The 21,553-nt window shown below is 37.4% G+C and overlaps 1 protein-coding gene across 2 annotated transcripts; it reads right to left on the bottom strand.

Moving 5' to 3' along the window:
- Positions 1 to 1,881: 1,881 nt before the first annotated feature.
- rnf40 (ring finger protein 40) lies at positions 1,882 to 21,546 on the bottom strand. 2 transcript variants are annotated; one of them, XM_059532410.1, is made up of 20 exons: positions 21,403 to 21,546; positions 20,504 to 20,647; positions 19,619 to 19,786; positions 19,063 to 19,384; positions 14,496 to 14,693; positions 14,244 to 14,365; positions 13,850 to 13,996; positions 13,462 to 13,536; positions 11,864 to 11,983; positions 11,529 to 11,708; positions 11,297 to 11,432; positions 10,879 to 11,000; positions 10,398 to 10,660; positions 8,469 to 8,586; positions 8,210 to 8,359; positions 7,889 to 8,101; positions 4,665 to 4,790; positions 4,393 to 4,533; positions 4,200 to 4,301; positions 1,882 to 2,801 (listed from the first exon to the last, which is right to left on the bottom strand). In XM_059532410.1, exons 1-20 carry the CDS (start codon positions 21,412 to 21,414, stop codon positions 2,625 to 2,627), a joined length of 3,036 nt encoding a protein of 1,011 aa, XP_059388393.1. In that variant the 5' UTR covers positions 21,415 to 21,546; the 3' UTR covers positions 1,882 to 2,624. The 2 variants fall into 2 exon arrangements, with proteins under 2 accessions (XP_059388393.1, XP_059388394.1); XM_059532411.1 differs by lacking the exon at positions 21,403 to 21,546 and adding an exon at positions 21,257 to 21,384.
- Positions 21,547 to 21,553: the final 7 nt, after the last annotated feature.

Here is a 21,553-nt window from a genome sequence, read left to right as displayed (position 1 = left end):
GGCCTAAGTCATGATAACATTATTTCTTGATGTTTTATGAACGTTCAGTAAAGTCCAGTTCTTAAAGTTAAAAAAAAAGTTTTTATCGTGGTTATATAAAGAATAACGATTTTGTAAACATTATGTGCAATTGTTTAAATGCTCTCTAAACAATGTCCAACTAAAATGCTTTAGAAAAAAAGTTCCATAAACGAAGTACAAATAATGTTTTTTTTTTTTTGAGAATGTCATTAAAGATCTTTAAACAAACATTCCATTAATGTTAATGGAATTTTTTTTGTTTCGAACTTTCTGAGAACGTTTCTTTTTAGAATGGTTCTTATTTTGAGAACACAACCCTTTTAAACAATATCGTATTTAATCGTGACTTTTGGTGGTAACGGTTCTTGAGTTGCGACCATTTCCAGAACAATCTTGTACCTGTTCTTTTTTGTGAAACAAAAACATCCTGCTTCACTCTGGTAATCCCTGCTGGTACTCGATTTTATGAGCCGCTTCATGTTAGTGAGTCATACACATAGACTGTATAAAATGTCGTGCGTGCAGTTGCTGAACTATGATACCGAACCGATTCGTTTTAGTGATTCAAAAACAGAGTAACTGACCAGGGCTGCGTTTCCAAAAACATAATGAGCCTAAATTGATCGTAGAACCAATGTCATCAGTGAATCTACGATCAATTCAGACTTAAGATGCTTTCGAGAAACGCAGCTCTATTTATGCAAACACATAAATACAATTTCTTCGTGAGTCAAACCAGTTGTGAATCATTCGGTGTTGTTACTGAATTAATCTGAATGAATAACCCGAATGTAACATTCGGCGACCGCTTATGAAATATCTAGTATGAATTTCAAAACACTTCTTCCTCAACAGTACTAAAATAACCGTAAGTCTAACCGTTCGAAATCGTAAAGAGGAAGCGGAATCGTTCATTTTTATTGTGATGTCTAAGCAGGCAACTCGCTAGGATTTGAAACACGGAACACCGGCCCTAGAATCTCAGTAATCACAGCACGACAAAGCACTACGAGTGGGAAACCGTCAATGATGATGGTAGAGACGCACAAACACAGCCTGACAACGCTTTCATTTTTGCTTTCAAGAGCTACATTTACGTGAAAAAGAAACCAGTTCTCTATCATGAGGAAATATCAGTCAGTATAATACGTATGGTCTTGTTGACGCAATTATTATGGTCAGATCTGTAAGAAAACTACTCAAATGAAGAAAGGTTAAAACTAAACGACAATTTGCGAAAATTCGTACTTTTTTTTTTTTGTAAGAGAACAAACTAGAGACCCCAGTCTCCCCGCACGAAGTATGTTGGAGCAAAATAGTCACATTAAAGTCACCCCACCCAACTACGTAATTCACTGTCTCTGGTCCAAGGGAGCAAACAACAGTTCAGTGTTTGGCAGACACACAGCTCAGACTGAGAGGAAAAGCAGTACGACAGTTATGAATACGATCAAGAACAGCAAAACCATGGGCGCGGGGAATAACATAAGGTAAATTGTGCAATATAACGAAAAACATTTACATGTAGATTCCGGGCAAACATTTGCAAGTACAAAAAAAAACACGAGGTAAGTTTCATATTCTCCCCAGGACTGCTTTCCCTGTGATCCTCTTCTAATAGTATGCAACTATGCATATCTATCTAAACCATCTGAAGTTACTAAAGACACATGCATTGTGCAAATAGGATTGTATTGGCAGACAGCATATGGACTGCAATATTGCATTTGGAAAGTCCAGTTTCGAGTCATCCTTTTCCACCAAGTACAACAATAACATCACCATTAAAATGAAAACCCAGATAATTTCTCTACATGTTTTGTCTAGATTGACATCAAAGCAGAGAGCCGAGTTCACAAATAACTTCATCCAGTTTTTGATTTTTATTTTTTTAAGGAATCTGTGCAATAGGTATTGACATACGTTGGTGATATCACAGTATGGTTGGGTATATGGTACCTATTGAAAAATGTTGTTCATGTTTTGTCTTTAAGATCACTGCACCACCCATCTATGCTTCTAATTCTGCAGCACTCTTTTTTTCCACCCAGTATCCATCACATCTGTTAATTTCTTACTTCAAGGGGTTCAAAAACACAGTGTCACCATAGAAACTGACTAAGCACATTACTAGATAGTTACTGTATGACTCAAACGGATAAGGCCATAATTGTCAAAACAAAACAGCTTCTGCGAACTTCAGATGTCACTCGTATTCTGTGGAGTTATGACATTTATGATATATTGATATTTGAGCAGACACAGTCTTTCCTCTTTGTTTCATGGTCATTCAACAAAATGCAGGTAAAAATAAATCATTGCAGTACTTTAAAGAACACAAAAAACTAAGAGACAAAATTCAATAGATTTTTCTGCAATGAAGAAGCACTGCTTGTGTGCTGTAGACCATGACTATTTCACAACTGTTTCCATTCTGTCACTGTATGTTTGGCCACTAGCACCACCTATCACAGATGGGACTGAAAGTGGCCCTTTAGAGCATCTTAAAAATACCATATTATGGTAATCCGGTTCTTCAACACAACTGTCATCCCTTCGTTTCTCATCTTCTGTATTCAGTTCATCAAAAAGCCCACACTAAATTAGGTGATGTAGATGCGGTGGAAGTCGTTTGCTCCAAATGCAGCATTGCATTTGGGACACTTCCTCTGGCGAGTGTCGTAGCGAGTCTTCAAGCATTCATAGCAGAAGACATGGAAACACTTGGTGAGGACTGTCTCCTTATCTCGGGTATTACAACAGGGACAACGTAATTTAGCCTAGAAAGGAGACAACAGATAAGGTCAGCCACAAATTATACAGTATTAAGCTAATCTACCAGTCATTAAATGTCAGATACATTAATTGTGCTAATATACAAAGTATGAGGAGGACCAAATAGTACAGGAAAAGCAGCCAACTTGCGGCCCGCACACATACAAAAAACCAACCCAGTTGGAGTCCTCAAGATGTTGGCTGGAAGAATAGCCACAGTGTGTAATCTACACAAAGTGTGGCTACTTTGAAGAAGCTAAAATTATATGACAGTTTAACCTATTTTGGTCACAGCATGTTTCTCATTCTTCCATTTGTATTTTCATAACTTTGATTTTGATTTGACTATTTTCTGATGACTTCATTATTATTGTAAAGTTTTACAAATATTTATCTAATTGTTTTAAATAATATATTTACTTAAATATCTAAGTTTGGGGTGAGATTTGTTTTTCTAAAAATGTGACCCTGGACCACAAAACCAGTCATAAGGGGCAATTTTTTTAAATTTAGATTTATACATCACCTGAAAGCTGAATAAAAAAAAGATTTCCATTGAGGTCATGTTTTGTTAGGATAGGACAATATTTGGCCGAGATACAACTTATTTGAAAATCTGGTATCCGAGTACACTACTTTTGAATGAATTATTTGTTTTGTGCATAATAGAATTAATTGTGAATAATAATGTGATAAAAAAAAAAAATCTTTGCCCAGCACTAATATGTGTATATATATATATATATGTATGCGTGTGTGTGTGTGTGTTATATATAAATATATATATATATATATATGGTAGGAAATTAACAAAATATCTTCATGATCTTTACTTATTACCCTAATGATTTTTGGCATAAAAGAAAAATCAATAATTTTGACCCATACATTGTATTTTTTGCTATTGCTACAAATATCCCGAGCGACTTGTGGTTCAGGATCACAAATCATTCTAAATCTTCTGAAGGCTGCATTTATTTGATCAAACATCCAGTACAAAAACAGTAATACTGTAAATGAAATATTACAATTTAAATAACTGTTTTCTATTTGAATACATTTTACAAGGTTAGTAATTCCTATAAATTTTCTGCAGACATTAATCCAGTCTTCAAATTCGAATGATCCTTCAAAAAACATTTTGATTTATGCTCAAGAAAAAAAAAAAAATTGCTGCTCAATATTCTTGGGAAAACTGTGACACCTTTTTATTGAAGACTCTTTTTGGTGACTATAACGTTTAAAAGAAAAGCATTTATTTGAAACAAAAATCTGTAACGTTAAACTGCCTTTAATGTCACTATTGATCCATTTAATGCATTTCCTGAACAAAAGTACTTATGTCTTTAAAAAAGTTACCCCAATAAACAATACTAGGTAATGTGTCTGAAATTTTGACTGACCTTATACTGATTAATTTCTTCTTGTAGAATCTCATCAGCATCTGTGTACACCTCAACTTTCTTCTGTTTCTCCAGCTTACGCCGCAGTCTGGACAAGTCCTCCTGAAAAGACCAGCACAGTAGAAGAGTTTCACACACATTGTTCCCACTCATTTGTATCCCAAACTTTTCTACAGCACACATGCCAGTGTACCTGTGCTTTCTTGAGGTTGACACTCTCCCTCTCACGGGCAGTGCGGTTGTCTAGTACTGAGGCTTGGATTTCCCTCAACTTGGTCTGAGTGTGTTCCAGCTGCACTTTAAGGTCCTCGGCCAATTGGGCCGCCTCCACTGCCTGAACCATCATGCGAAAAGACGAGCATCAAACACACATCTGGAAATGTATGCTAATGGATGGCTAAGCTGAGTCATAGTTGTCATGGACATGAGAACAGAGGTGGGCGTCTGTGATCCTTCCAATTTTACCTTGCGCTTGTTGAGCTCCAGGGCTTGAGTGCGCAGCGCCAGCTCTTTCTCCAGAGTGGCCAGTGTGCTCTGCAGGACACCCTCCTTCTCTTCTAGTTTCTGCACCACCAGCAGCTGAGCGTCCACCTGGGAGGGACAGTTAAAGAGCACGATTCAACGACATTAGTATTATTTCTTTTTATAAAAAACAGTTGTAAAACATTATTATGTGCAGATTTTATGCCTCAAAATTGAGAGGTCCATCATTTTACAGGGATGGGCTGACTAGTTGTCTATCAACCAACTAGTCAATTATATTATCCAGTTTTTGTCCGATTTTAACTTTATGTTTAGTGGCGATACTTTAAATGTGATCAATTAGGACACTTAGCTGATTTCTGTTGGCTTCCATTTTTAAGGATATTTTTGAAGATTAGGTTTGTGAATTAAGTTACAAATATTTGAGTAAAGATGGCATATTATATGTTGCCATTTATATATTATCATGTTATGTTATAAATAGTGGGAGAAAAATTTGAGACCCCTATGATCTTCTCACATCCTGTCTACTTAGATACCGTCATCTAAACAACTTTTAAAGGCAGCTTAGATGTATTCTTTGCTCCCTACGATATCCCACTACTGTGTGTGTTCAATACCACAACAGCTAAAGTTTTTAACTTTGGATTTCATATCCAGCAAGAAATTACTATTATACAAGTTATGACCAAAGCACTCTCTAGTGCTGTAAATTTTTTCGAAATTTCAAATATTCGTTGAATTTCAAATAATCTACATTTGAATGCAAAAACGTTGCATTCGTATTTTAGGTGTGCATTAAGGAGGCAGCCTTATCACTGGAGCTGACATTTGTTGACACGCTGTATTTGTTATCCTGTCCAGTTAAAGCCACTAGATGTTTATTAAAAATATTGTGTAAAAAAAAAAAAGAGAGAACATCAATGGGGAGAAGATCGTGTTTTTCGTCAAAACTGAAACCAAGCTGTTCACACAGAATTCATATTTTGTGCATTTTCTAGAGGGACATCTATCACCGTTGCACTCGCATCCCGCACAAAAGAGCCTCATGTTTAGAAATTAATGCAAGTTCAACTTTGAAAAAAACATATCTCGATACTTTATGGCAGGTTTCTTCCCCCATCCCACTGCATCTCATGTTTTTAAATGAAAAAAGTACTCTATGTTATTGGCTTTCGGCGCATTGTATTAAACTATGCATAAATACATGATGCTGTTTTGTTTACAGTTAAGTAACTTTATTCATTATAATTGGTTTATAAAGATTATTTTAAACATTATGCACTTTTTCACAGATAGTCATTTTATTTTCTTGCTTTAAATAAATGTGCATTAGTAATATTTTGCTCAATGCTCTCTCTTGTGGACTCAGGAGAGAAGCCCAAAGCTTTTTTCACCCTAAAATTATGAAATTATGGATTTTAAATTAGATTATAATTTGAATATTGATCATTTTAATTTAAGTACAAAATTCTAATTTAGTTTTTCAGCCATTTTGACAGCCCTAGCACTCTCTATTTTGTCGCAGATCATTAAAATACCAATCATAAATACCATTATGCTGCCATGGAAACCTGTCCAAAATCAGTTTTGTGAGGTACAGTTGGGCCAAAAGTTTTGAGAATTACATAAATATTAGTTTTCAAAAAGTTTGCTGCTAAACTGCTTTTAGATCTTTGTTTCAGTTGTTTCTGTGATGTACTGAAATATAATTACAAGCACTTCATACGTTTCAAAGGCTTTTATCGACAATTACATGACATTTATGCAAAGAGTCAGTATTTGCAGTGTTGGCCCTTCTTTTTCAGGACCTCTGCAATTCGACTGGGCATGCTCTCAATCAACTTCTGGGCCAAATCCTGACTGATAGCAACCCATTCTTTCATAATCACCTATTGGATTTTGTCAGAATTAGTGGGTTTTTGTTTGTCCACCCGCCTCTTGAGGATTGACCACAAGTTCTCAATGGGATTAAGATCTGGGGAGTTTCCAGGCCATGGTCCCAAAATTTCAACATTCTGGTCCCCGAGCCACTTAGTTATCACTTTTGCCCTATGGCACGGTGCTCCATCGTGCTGGAAACTGTTGTTGGATTGTTTGAAGAAGTTGCTGTTGGAGGGTGTTTTGGTACCATTCTTTATTCATGGCTGTGTTTTTGGCAAGAATTGTGAGTGAGCCCACACCCCTGGATGAGAAGCAACCCCACACATTAATGGTGTCAGGATGCTTTACTGTTGGCATGACACAGGACTGATGGTAGCGCTCACATTTTCTTCTCCGGACAAGCCTTTTTCCAGATGCCCCTTCTTGACACCAGGCCATCTTCCAAAAGTCTTGGCCTCACTGTGCGTGCAGATGCACTCACACCTGCCTGCTGCCATTCCTGAGCAAGCTCTGCACTGGTGGCACTCCGATCCCGCAGCTGAATCCTCTTTAGGAGACGATCCTGGCGCTTGCTGGACTTTCTTGGACGCCCTGAAGCCTTCTTTACAAGAATTGAACCTCTTTCCTTGAAGTTCTTGATGATCTTATAAATTGTTGATTTAGGTGCAATCTTAGTAGCCACAATACCCTTGCCTGTGAAGCCATTTTTATGCAATGCAATGATGGCTGCACGCGTTTCTTTGCAGGTCACCATGGTTAACAATAGAAGAACAATGATTTCAAGCATCACCATCCTTTTAACATGTCAAGTCTGCCATTCTAACCCAATCAGCCTGACATAATGATCTCCAGCTTTGTGCTCGTCAACATTCTCACCTGAGTTAACAAGACGATTACTGAAATGATCTCAGCAGGTCCTTTAATGACAGCAATGAAATGCAGTGGAAAGGTTTTTTTTGGGATTAAGTTAATTTTCATGGCAAAGAAGGACTATGCAATTCATCTGATCACTCTTCATAACATTCTGGAGTATATGCAAATTGCTATTATAAAAACTTAAGCAGCAACTTTTCCAATTTCCAATATTTATGTAATTCTCAAAACTTTTGGCCACGACTGTACATTTGGTGCAAACGCTGCCCGCAAAGTCACTGTCAGATTGGATGGTGAAGCAACAAGTTAGCGTAACCTTTCAGGTGTAGCCAGTCAACTAGAACCCACTGACCAGTAGATTATGAAAATGTTTGTTTTGCACATTCATAAATTCATGTGTGGGTGCGTGGTGACTGTATGAGAAATGTTTTTTGTGTGTGTGTGTGCACCTGGGTTTTGAAAGTAAGCACTTGATCTGCCAATTCCTCTTTCTCCTCCCGCAGAAGCTTGTAAATCTGGTTGGATTTGATCCTCTCACTCATTAGTTTGAAATTGGCATCATCTTTCTCTCTGAGCTGCTGCATGAGTCTGCTGTTCTGCTCCTGCATGTCTTCAAAAGCCTGTCCCGTCACATCCATCTCACTCAGCAGAGCCTCTTCCTCCTGAAAGGTTGATCAGTTTTTAATTATTAGTTAATCTGCTACAGAGCCTATTGATCTAGACTGAATCTGACACAAATGTTGACAATAATTCTGTTCAACTAGACACACCTGTTTAGTAGCAGCCAGCTTTTTCTGCAAGTGTTCGATGGTCTCCTCAGCCACACGGATCTTGCGGAGAGCGTCTTCATCTGCCAGTTTTTTGCTTTCCTTTCTTTCTCTTTCCTCCAGTTCCCGCACTCGCTGCCTCACCTCTTCCACCTGCCAGACAATGTTGACTTCAGCATTAAAAGAATGACCACCCCAAGTGAATCGCATGTTAATGGTTTTGCCACAGAGAAATACAGCAAATTTTTGTGGGTTAACATACTTCTGCTTTGGACTTCTTTTCTGCTGCCATAAGTTGCACTTTATCTCGCTGCTCCTTTGGGGCTGATTTGTACATGTCTAGCAGTAGTTTCATTTCCTTCTGAGACTCCTGTGCTTTTCTGCATGACACAAATGATGTGTGGGAGAGGTGACTCAGATGTGAAGTTCATTAAATGCTAAACAATATGGGGTGATATAGTTTTTTATATATATATATATATATATATATATATATACATACACAGGGCTTGACATTAACACCCGCCAAATGCGGGTCGATTTTGCTCGTGGCGGGTAACACAGTGACTCCAACTAGCCACTTTGGCGGGTTGAATAATTGTAGTGTTTTTAAAAGGCATCTGAAATAAGCCATATTGCAGTGTGACACTATGACGCTAAAACTCCCATGAGTATTACATGCACACAGTGTTACCTTGCGCTTACACGTTCGTGACAGAAACGAAGAGACAGCTATCCATTTCTTGTCAACCCAACCCTCTACATTGCGAGTAAATCACTCGCATATGCGACTAAATCTTCATTCTGGCGACTAAATGATGTCTAATATTAGCCAATGGCTAATAAATTCTCAGATTTTACTTGCCAGTATGTGAGTTGGAGGCTAAGTATAAGTTTTGCACAGATATATTTTCACTCGCAAACACTCTGACTGAGCGCTTCAGAGTTTCACTTTCCGTCAAGCGATCTGTGATATTTCTCAGTTCATCTCAATGGATGCACAGCACAACCTGTATTTGATATAGCGTAAACTCTAGTGTGAAGGCGCACACATCGCCGTCGCTTTTTCTCACACACACGCAGAGACAGAGACAGAGACAGAGAGAGAGAGAGAGAGAGAGAGAGAGAGAGAGAGAGAGAGAGAGAGAGAGAGAGAGAGAGAGAGAGAGAGAGAGAGAGAGAGAGAGAGAGAGAGAGAGAGAGTGAATTGACTCGCTACATTTAAACAATATTCTTTGTTGTATTTTCCTGTCAAAATAACGGCGTTCCTATTGAAGTCTTCAGCTTTTAAGAGCAGTCGGGTTTTCCGGTAGTGGGTGGTGTTACTGTGCAAACGGCAATCTCATTGGCTGGCGCTTACCTATTATCATCCCTGTTTTGATTTCAGCAAATCAGTTCAAGCGAATGCACAAAACCTGATTAACATTCATGAATCCAGCAGCAGAAAAAAAACCACCACCCACACACACACATATATATGTGTGTGTGAGAGAGAAGAGTTTGGTTCTGAAGAATTTTTATTCTTTTTTAAACCGAGTTCCCGCCAAAATCAATACTATATCTGGTCGGTATTGAAGTGTCAATTTTAAATTTTACGCAAAATGCGATATCCGCCATGTTATTCTGTCGTGTTTTCTCCCTATCTTTCCAAACCTTGACAAATGTCAGTCTCCCTTCTCTGCAGAATGCAATACATCCGCTCAACCAATCAAAGAGCACCATTCCACGCTCCCTAGACAGTAATGGCAGTGCTTTGAATAGACCCAGCTTACTAGTTTTCTTCATCTACTTTGTACTTTGTGATCAACAAACAAACAAAAAATTAATAGTTTTGATGGCACTGATCGCGCACAGTTGTAACCAGCTTCCAAAAGTGATAAGATGTGCTAAAACAACAGCCACATTTAAATCTAGACTCAAAACTGATCTTTTTGGCAGTGCACTTATTGAATGAGCACTGTGCTTACTATATATAATAACATATATTTACTTAAATAAAAATGTCACTTGCTTTGATAGTTTATGTAATGCAGTGAATTATTAGGCAGGACTTCAAAGTATCCAAATATTTTTAGGGCCTAGGCAAATTAACTCTGATCACACATTTAGACTAAGCATGATTGAGAAAAGAGCAGACATTATTATAGGAAGTCAAGTAGCACTGAGAATCATGTTGTAGGCTGAGACGTACTTAAGCTCTCCTCTAAGCATCTTCAGTGTGTCAGAGTCCTTCCTCTTCAGCTCCTCACTCCGCTGTCTCTCCCGCTCTCTTTCTCGTTCCCTCTCTCTCTCTGCCTCCCTCTCTCTCTCCCGTGCCCGTTGCCTTTCCAGCTCTCTCCTCCTTTCTTCCTCCTCCTCCTGCTCATCATCTTCCTCTTTCTTAACCTCCAGTCCTCCGTCACCCACACTTTCTTCCAACATCAGTGCACCTGCCTCTCCACTCTGGCACTTCAACTGAAAAAACAAACAAAAGGAGTGATATTTCAAAGTGAAAAATATTTAGTTAAAATTCAACCATTTTCAAGAAAGAAACAGCCCACATATGCAATAATCAGATGTGAAGTTAATGGTAGATTAGCAAGTAAAATGTAAAAAAAAAAGTTCCAATCTGAAAATTCTGGTATCATAGGAAATAAAAAAAAACTGTCAACGGAGACCAGCATGAGCAATACCTTGTTTATTTCCATCTGTCTCTCACGAAGTTTCCTCTTATATCTCTGCACATCACCTTTCAGCTGATGATTATGGTTTTGAAGACTGCTGATTAAGTGTCTCATTTCTCTGTTTATTGGCCCTGGAATAAATAAATTAGGTAATATTGAAAGAGAGAGATTGTGATGCTGATAGTCATTCAAATAGCACAATGACATACACTTCGGTTTATGATGCTTATTTAAACCCCAACCAAAACAATGAACAATGAGAGAAGGGTTGACAGGATACACCGCTCCCATAGATTTCCTCACTGTAACCATGGTTACTTTACAACAAATTGGCTTTGGGAAATTCACCACTAAGGAATCCCACCTAAACCTAAAGCAATGACAACCAAAAGGGATCAAATAAAATCTCTTGTATAAGTGACGTTACCTGCTTGCTCATTGGCTGCAAGATTCTGTTCGAACTCGATTCGTAGCATTTCGTACTCCTTGCGCACCTGGGCCAGTGTGTCCTCTAGCTGAATGACCTCAGTGCGTAACTTTTTCTGAAGAGACAACTCATCACTCTACAAACAGAGAGAATGATATTCAAATCATCAGCGAAAAAAAACATACTCAGATATAACTATTAGCAATAATTTCTGCCCCATCAGCTCTCTTACCTCCATGTGCTCTATCTGCCGCAGGTGAGCATTTTTGGCGGTAAGTAGCAGAGCTCTGGCCTCATCCAGCTGGGTTTTCACACTCAGAGACTCATTGTACAGCAGAGAGAACTGTGATTGGAGGCACTTGTACTCTGGTGTATCCTTCAACACTTCCTCTGGTATATTCCTCAGATCCATCTACAAAGGGATACAGAGATCAGTAATATGACCTGAAAAACAAAAGCTTCCAGCTTCAACAGGAAATACATTGAGTGATGAAAGAAAGCTGTTATCATAAAATAATGCACTGGAAATTTTTTAGCTGATGTTGTATTCTCAGTAAACTCTACTACCTTTAGTTTCTCGCTCTCCCGAACAGCTTCCTGTAGCTCTTGCTGCAGTTTCTCAAGCTCTGCCATGCGGCTGTTGGCAAGTTCTTGGTTCTGCTCCAGTTCAGCATTCAGAGACTCAAACTAGAGTAGATAAATACATTTTAGACAAACTGACATACAGTGACAGACTGGAATAAGGTCTACACCAGTGGTTTCCAACCTGTGGTCCGCAGCCCCCTAGTGGGTCGCGGTGGTTTTGCAGGTGGGCCGCAAATTACTATTAAAATAAATAATATTGTTAACATATGTAAAAATGTCATAACATAACAACATCATTTCATATATATATATATATATAATTAAATAACAAAAAACAAATATTAAACTGTTACTATGCTTCCACTATTCGAGCTCGCTGATTGGTTTAAGAATAAACCACCAATTTATCTTAGATATTTTTGCTGCATATGCTACAGAACAACAAATTCAAACATGCATAAATGGCTGTTGTGTTTCCTCCTGACTGCTTGCTCTGCTGTCTACCCGCTGCCGAGCTTTGCCTGGATCTGGTTTTCTCGTTTTGCTGAGCGGTGCCAGCCCGAGTTATTTTCTGTTCATTTCCAGTCCATTCTAGGGCTGTGCGATTAATAGAAATCGTCATAAAATCACGATTTGAGTGTGCGCGATTTCTAATCGCTTTATAGCATGAATTTCCGCAGCCCTGACCTCCCGCAGTATGCTATCCGAGCCAATCAGAATGCAATGAGCCTAGCGCGAGAACAGAACAGACTGGGCATATGCCTAACTCCAGGTTCACACACTGTCTGTGATGCGCCTTTTTTCCGAGCCCATGTTAACGGATCAGAGCGTTCACACTGCACGCGGTAAAAGGCTAGAAATAAAACTCTCTCCGCGCAGAGCAGCGTGTATCTGAGCAAGCACGTCTGGTTTTGTGATAGAGCAAAGGAAATCTGAGTGTGAGCAGAGAGATTCGCGCTCGTGCATTATTTTAATGTGCTTTCGCGTTATATTTATGCGCTCTCGCTTCTGACCGCGTTCATATACTGTATATACACTGCAAAAACCTGAGGCACCGCTACAATTAATGAGCTCTATGAACAATGCATGGCAAAAAAGAAAAAAAAAGTCCCTGGACACGGGAATTTTTTTTTTTTTTTGCAATGATTCTATAAATTTTGTTACATCTTTTCTATAGTGATAATTTTGTCTGTTCTAGAGACGTTACAATTTTTTGATAAAGCTTTTGGAAATATGTTTCAAATTAATCCTGAATGCATTTATGACTGTAAAAGAATATCGGTGTGTGTCACAATCGCAAAATTGATCAAAGAAATCGCAATAGGTTTTTTTTGTCCATATCGCACAGCCCTAGTTCATTCAATGAATACAATATTAACCCAACAATAGCGGGGTCAGTTAATTTTTTTGCAGTGGGCCACGGAAACATATGTGTTTGGGAATGTGGGCCGCGAGTTGAAAAAGGTTGAGAACCACTGGTCTACACCATTGCAATATACAAATATTTTAATTATAGTTTTGTAAAACTATATAAAGAAATGATTAAAAATGGTTTTAGGTAAACATTTTTGAACTACTACCTTCTGTATACTTAGTGTGATTTGACCACCGGGTAATCCACCTGAACTGCCAGTGGCATGGTAACCGGAATTAAGCTGATTCGGGAAAAAACAAAACCTAAAATTGTTAGTAATTCCCTCCATTAGTAACACCCCCTAATTCAAACCACAAACAGATTAACATCACTGCATCATAATATCATGTCAAGTTACTGTATGTTACACTGGTACAATGTGTCAACTGTAAATGATGCAGCAAGATTTCAAGTATAATATCCTGCAGTACAATTTCCTTTGTCAAATGAAAAGTATTGATAGATATACAAATAACACATGCCTACTATGATGGTAATGAATTTCAAATGCATGCAATACATTATATTATTTCTGAGATGAAGGAAAAGCTGACCTGCTCCAGAGCTTCTGCTAGATGTTTATTCAGCTTCTGCTCTCTCTTTCGAAGTTTTTCAATGTCCCACTGCAGATCCTCCACAGCTGTTTCCATCTCAGACACTTTAGTCTCAGAACTTGTAACTTTGTCAATCAGTTCATTATACTGTAGAAGCAAAGAATGGTCTTAAGGACAGCTCAGGGTACAAGATACACATCTTTAAAAATGTGTGCAGTTTTATACTGATGCTTAGAAAAAAAGTTATTATATACACTAATAATTGAATGTGTCCTTGCAGAATAAACATTTCAATTTCTTTTAAACACATACTGATCCCAAACTTCTGAAAGGTAGTACAACTTTAATAAATATGAATAGAATAAAGTCAAACAAAACTAGAAGAGAGAGATACCTCCAATGACATTTTGTGGTGTTTCCCTTGAAGGGAGTAAGCAAGATCTTGAAGTCGATTATGTTCCTCTAGAAGTGTGCGGTTTGTAGCAATTATCTCTCGCTGACTGTCATCCTCACATACTGATAAGAACAAAGTGCACAAGTTCAGCATTTGTTCACAAAGTGATTCAACTAAAACATCTAGGGATGCTTTTTTCTGTAATTAACCGTTTGTACTTTGAGAATCACACCAAATGAATTTTTATTTTACCGGCTGACTGCACTCTGATACACAGCTCATCAATGGTGGTATGCAGACGGTCAAATATGCAGACCATACAGGCCACAGCACCCTTGCTGAACTGCATCCTGTCCTGTAGCTGCAGCGTAAGCTCCTCCTCACTGCTGTTATCCAAAGTAGCCAGGAAAGACTTTGCGCTTTCGCTGAGAGATGGTGGAGTGGGAGGGGCTTTAAAAAAAGACAAATAACAATATGAATGCGCATGATAAAAGCTGCTATTGACAGAAAAATCTAATCTTTTCTTCAAATCTAAAATAATTTGCATAGGCGCCGTTTCTTGAGTAGCAGATCTGATACGTTAGGCTTTTAAAATAAGATATGAGAATAAAGAATTCATACTCGAGGAGGAAAAAAAGATGCCCAAACCAAGCAAAAAATTAAAAATAAATGGCAATAAAACGAAATTCTCGAAAAAAAAGTAGCTTCAGTCCAACAAGTGTTCATCCTGAAATATTACTAACAATATAAAAGTTATTCTAACATTTAGTCCATAAAAATTATTACAAATTCATTTTACAAATACAAAATTCAATGATTACAAATACAAATCACGGCAAAAAGATTACCTGAAAGAGGACATTGTTAGAATTGTACAAATGGCCTTTTTTGCTAATAAATAAACTAGACAGAGTGAGTGTGTTCTGTTTGACATTTCATAGAAATTCAGTAGATACCATGGGGGTAGCTAAGCTACTGTGTCAGATGATATAATTTCTAGTTATGGAGTGGTTAGAAGTTAAGCTATATGAAATAATTTCACAAGATCAATAAGCACAAGCAGTAAAACTTGGTTAACAGCTGCTAAATATAAGCAGTGTAGAAAGGTGTTCTCATCTTAACCTAATGACAATAGAAAATCTGAAGGGGGTTCAAATGTTTTTAAAAGTTTTGGAAGATATTTGTCAGAAGGCTAAAGTAAGTTCTGTGTAGGTAAAGAGAATGTGTGCAAAGAAAGCAAAAAGAGACCTCTAATTGTTTGGTTTATGGTGGCTGAAGTAAGTAGGGGATGAAGTAGTAGAATAGTTGGGTATTTTTCACTGTGGGGAAGAGTTTGAACAAAGCTTTAGGATGTCTGATTTTGTGTTAAAAGCACATCAATAACAGTAGGGGTGAAAAAACTCTGAAATGTTAAGGGTTTAGAAGGAATGCCAACACTAATCTCACTGTTAAATTATGATAACTGCTAAAGATGTAGCATGAACAGAGAGAGAGAGAGCTAGCCTCAAAGTGTGAATCTTGATTTATAGTCTAAAAAAATTATATAAATATTTATAACCTACATTTATAATAATACCTGTAAATTATACTTTGGGGAGTTGAAATCTTGCACCCTTTGTTTTTATCAGGTTGAAAAACAATAGCTGAGTGGAAAATCATCTCGTCTCAGACTGTGAGAAAGAGTGATTTCATCAGGTTATTTTTACAAAATTCAATGACATGTGAAATTAGATATTTTTGAGAGATTAAAGATTAAAGCCTCAAACCCCCAAAAAATATTTTTACTAAAAGTTAAGACTCAACCACGCCTTCCTAAAATGTCTCATTCAAACACGCACCCACAAATCTACGTCACTGTGTGGGAAGATTGACATAACACCACCCAAATGTTTATGCAAAGAAAGATGGCATAACTTTTTTTCTCTCTGTAGTATTGTTGCTGCCGCTGCCACCATGGAAGCTGATATTCCAAATATGGTAGAGGGTGTAATATTTCTGCCACACGCTTGAGGTATTTGGCCAATCACAACACAATGGACATTTTTTGTGGGATTCACATTCATTGGATTTTCAGAAATGTGGAAGAAGTTTACGGATGTGTGGTGTCAAAACACAATTTGGCAACCCTATTCTATTTAGTTTGTGAATGAAATTTATTATTTATGAAATGCCAGGTTTATTGGGATGTTTTTTGATTATAGTTGGCAAAATCTTTACTATTAATAGGCACTGCTGTCTTAAAGGCCAAATATATAAGACATCATTGCCAGATGGGAGTGTCTGACAGACACTACTGATTCTGATTGGAGAACACACTTTAATGGTAAGATATGTTGGGTAGTCTGTGGACTTCATTGGATTTTCATAGCACCAATAATGACAGTCGTCATTTGAAAACAGCCTCCAGAGAGTGGACGGAAATCCAATTTGTGCCAAAATAAACAGTTTTATCATTAGCTACCCCTTCAGTTATAGGATATGTTTTTTTAGGCCAATTTAAGAAGGATACAGCACATTAGACATTGTGAATTAGCTCATACTTAATTTTGAATGAGATCTGGCGAAATACTGTAGGATGGAATCATGAGGAAGAACCTTGTCTTTTAGTGACTTGGAGGCCAACCTCATGATGAAGATATGGCGAGTGGGGGCCAAATGATTAGCTTTTACCGGACTACAGATCAGTTGCCAGCCAAATGGTCTCTATGGGCTTAGTTTATCTATCAAAGTTATAATAGAGTCAAAATAATTCCAACAAAGTGTAAACAATCTTGTTTTTCAAAAAGAGCAGTCTGTTTTTCATTCTCTTGTTTTTGTGTTTTTACAGATCAATGTCTGTCGTCAACCTTCGAGAAACTCATTGAGAGGTTGAAACCTTATCATAGAGGGGACAGTGTGTGTCGACAACATGGCTAACAGAATAACAGGAACTTCAGACAGAGAAATGTAACTTTGCAATCTTCAAACTCAAGTTAGTCTGACACTAACTGTTTTAAATTTTGTGATTTAGTTTTTAAGTTTTTTAGTTAGTATTTTAATTCATATATTTATCATACACCTTTAATCAGGCCAATTATGGTTTGTTTTTTTATTATGCTTGAAGATGTGACCAAAAATAACATGAGGATTCAATAACATATCCATGTCTAGAATGACATAGTGATGTGATTTTGGTAAAACCTTAAGGTTTTTTTTCCCTCAGTACATATAATGGAATTTGGATGCACGTGTATTACAACTCTCCGATTTGATTTTAACTGGTGCACTCCAATTGGCAATTCTAGTTACAAATTGAAAACCTGCCAGACAAACATAACTAAATACTAGGGCAAATAAATCCTTATGCTGAGATGCTAAAGATGACAAATGGCCCAAGGTAAAAGCACATGCAGTATGAAATGTTTTTGTGAGTTTTTGGAAAATCCAATTGTACAAAATTCCAGGTTTAAACACAAAACATGTAAAGTAATTGCAACTGAATGTTGTTCATACCTTTTAGATAATACTGGAAATGCAGTCTATAATTTCTGCATGAACAAGTATCTAAACTTGACTAAGGATTATATTTGGTCAATACTGGATCAATATTAGGGCCACTTTGGAATCATTTAAGTGCTTTAGTTAAGGTTTCAGGAGAATTTATCATCTTACTCTTGTACACTGACATAAGAGTGTTGATTTGCTTTGTCAGATTACTGTTAACTGTGGTATGACAACAGTCAGAGACACACATTTCCCCTAATTGATGCTGGTACACGGTGTGATAGAAGTGACCTGTTTTCTGAACATGTAGAAGGGAAGAGTACGGCCTGATCACCCGAACTTTACAAAGTATGTTTTATGATTATGATTATGGAGGTTTGCTTGCATTTAAACAGTCAATGCAATCAAATGGTTTCATATGATTAAGAGGGTGGAAGGAAGGATCTGAGGATCCTCAGAATGCAAACTGTTGTGTTTTACTTCAAGAGCGCAATCATACATTTGTGCTGTGATTTACTTGCTTTTATATTCATTTTTTCATTATTTATTTATAATCATTTATCATTTAATCATTTTATTATTCAATTTAATCATAATCATTTATAATAATCTTTATAGTCATTTATTCACTCATTCCATTGACTCATTAATTGATTAGTCATTTATATTATATTATAGTTTTTTATATTGTTTTTCCATTGTTGCGTTGTTCTACGTTCCATCATAGTTTTATGACTGTGTGGTTTCAAGAGCTGTTTGTCTTCATGAATAAGAGATAAGAGGGAATGTTTATAGAAACTTAAGGTTTATGGGATGTTGTTATGAATCAGTTTGGTATAATATTAATTGTGGAATTTGTGCTCGTCAGTCGAAGTCTGGACACTGAAACATACAAAAATAAGACTATTCAATAAATTGCTCATTATTATTGCTTCATCCTCTGCTCTTTATTGGCTTTTTCCTCACTCAACTTCTTGGCTGATACAAGATAATAGATTTTTGTGTATTTTGGGTAACAGAAAAGACTTGCTGTTAACGGGTTTTGGGTATTAGATTGGGTATATTTGGGCTACTTTGTTGATCTGTTATCAGATAAAACTGATATTATCTGCCGATAATGAGTCCCACTCCGATACTTATATATTCCAAGTGTTTGGTGCACAATTCAAGTACTTGCCGATAAACCTGTTGTACTTGATCTACAACATGCTTTTGTTGTCTAATTGATGATTTATTTTGTTATCATGTAAAAGGCCTATGCACGATTCTAAAAATGCATTAGTTTACATATTTGTAGATATACAGTGTATTGGAGTCTAACTCCTTGCATGTTTACCAGGAATTCCATCCTGCACTGGTTCCTCAGCTGACTTCTCCACAGAGTCAGGAAGCTGCTGTTGCTGCTCTTGTTGCTGTTCCTTTTCTTGCACTAGCTGTTGCTGTTCTTCATCCAGCACCTCAGCTGAAGGTGGGGGCTGGGGGAGGCCATCCTCACCTTCAATTCGAGCTGGCATAGGAGCAGAAGGTTCAGGAGCAGATGATGGGGCTGCAGCAGCAACTGGGACGTCTGGAACGGGAGGGGTGGCAGGGGTCTGGACAGGTGCTGGGACATCCTTAGGCTCCACACGTTGCAGCAGTTCATGGATATTTTCCTCAAGCTGTGAGAACAGAGTTCAAATGAGCCCGTTTTTCTACTCATTTTTGTATGCTAAAGCTATACTATTAAAAACAATAAGTTATACATTTTACTGGAAAAGCTTAATGTTGAGGTCTGTGATAGAGGACCCTCTTGTAAATGATATTTAAATATCAAGAGTTTTTAATTTCCTGGCTTAAAAATTTAAATAAGAGGAGAATGAGTACAGCATTGGAAGAAGAGAAGAGTGTGGAACCTGAGTCCAGCAGCGGTTGACAATAAGCAGGGTGGTGTCATCAGTTGCCTGCCTTTTCTCCAACTTCTCAATCTTCTCTCTCAACTCATCCTCCAAAGCCTGCCTCTGTTCAAGCCGTTCGCAGAGCTTCTTGTTCTTAAACTGAATGACCTTCATGTCCATCTCCTCCTGCAAAGGCCAATTTGGGGCAAAATTACAAAAGCTTCAACAAGTCTATATTGTCTACAAAGGTTTTTAAGGTTATGACTGAAGCATACACTACTGTTCCACAGTTTGGGGACTGTAAGTTTTGTTTTAAAAGAAATTAATGATTTTATTCAGCAAGGATGTAATAAATTGATCAAAACTGTGAGAGTAAAGACATTTAGAATGATACAAAAGTTTTATTTTTCGAATAAATGTCTCTTTGATTCATCAAAAAAAATAAAAATCATCACAGTTTCCATAAAAATATAACGCAGCTCAATTATTTTCAACATTGATGATAATAAGAAATGTTTCTTCAGCACCAAATCAGCATATTAGAATGATTTCTGAAGAATCATGCAACAGTGAAAACTGAAGTAAGGGCTGCTGAAATTTCATCTTTGCCATCAGAGGAATAACTTACATTTTAAAATATATTTAAATGTTCTTTTAAACAGTAATAATAATGTTTCACAAGTTACTGCACTTTTGATCAAATAAATGCAGACTTTGTGAGCATAAGAGACTCAACAACACAAACATCTATATGACATTTTTAAAGGTAGTGTATGAGGTTTAACTTGAGTGATTTTTTTATGTTTATGTTATAAATCCCAATTCCAAACACACAAAATATTCCATGTCATCTGCACCTGACAGCTACAATGCAAATTGTTTTGATAGCAGCATGAAACCAACCGTAGAAGAAACTCCTCCAATGCGGATGGGCTCAATGAGAGTGGTGGTGGTCTTCTCCTCTTTCTTCAGCTTTTTTTCAGGTGGGCCAGGGGGACTCTCCCCTCCTGTGGGGCGCTTCCCACCCCCTGCGCCAGACATGCTTCCCTACAAAATTCACACTGTGTTACACATCATTTTGAAAAGATTTTTATTATAATTTAATTTAGAACTACAACACAGGAAAATTAAAAGGTGCTCATCAATTTCAGAGGTAGTCTTATTAAACCATCTAGTACAACCTGCCATCACTTAATCACCCTCATGTTATTCCAAACCTGCATGCCTGACTTTTGTGGAACATGAAGGGAGGTGTTAGGAAGAATAACAGCCTCAGTCATCATTCAACTTAATAGTGCAGAAAAAAAGTGAATGATGGCTGAAGCTGCCACTTCTAATAATTTTGCACAACACCTCCTTTTGTGTTCTACAGAAAAGCAAGTCATGTGGATTTGTAATAACATTAGGCTGAGTAAACGATTGATTTTTTTTAGGAGTGAACAACCATGGCGCTTTGAGTGAGGTTAGCTTCGATGCTAGCTAAAGCTTAGCAAGCAAGCTACAACCGTCACTACATGGGCCTTTTTACATTATAAATTACATTGTGGTATAACTATACAGCGTTTGTCGTACGACAACGTTTTAGCTACCTCACCGTAACAAATTAATATTAAAATATATTTGTGTAAGTGATTTTCTTTACACCCAGAAACAAACCTCCGCTCCGGTCGGCAAACAGGAAGAACAGTAGAATATGTGAACATTGACACTACAGGAAAACGAATTGTCTATCAAAATAAAAGTGAGCGGGCATAGACAGGCCCTCGCGTATGTTAAAACGTCTTTGTTTGTAGCATTCGTACCTTTTTGGACATTTGTTGTAATCACTGATGTGTTTGCTCGAAGTGAGCGATTTGAATAACGTATGGTTTGGGACTTTTTCGTTCTGTCTGATGCATTACGTCACTTCCCCGAAGTCGGAGGGTGAAAATAAAAGTTCGTAAATTAGAATTT

Source organism: Carassius carassius, chromosome 40 (genome assembly GCF_963082965.1).
Source record: "Carassius carassius chromosome 40, fCarCar2.1, whole genome shotgun sequence".
Taxonomy (NCBI): Eukaryota; Metazoa; Chordata; class Actinopteri; order Cypriniformes; family Cyprinidae; genus Carassius; species Carassius carassius.
The sequence above is the reverse complement of the archived record's forward strand: the minus strand, read 5'-3'. Positions and strand labels throughout refer to the sequence as shown.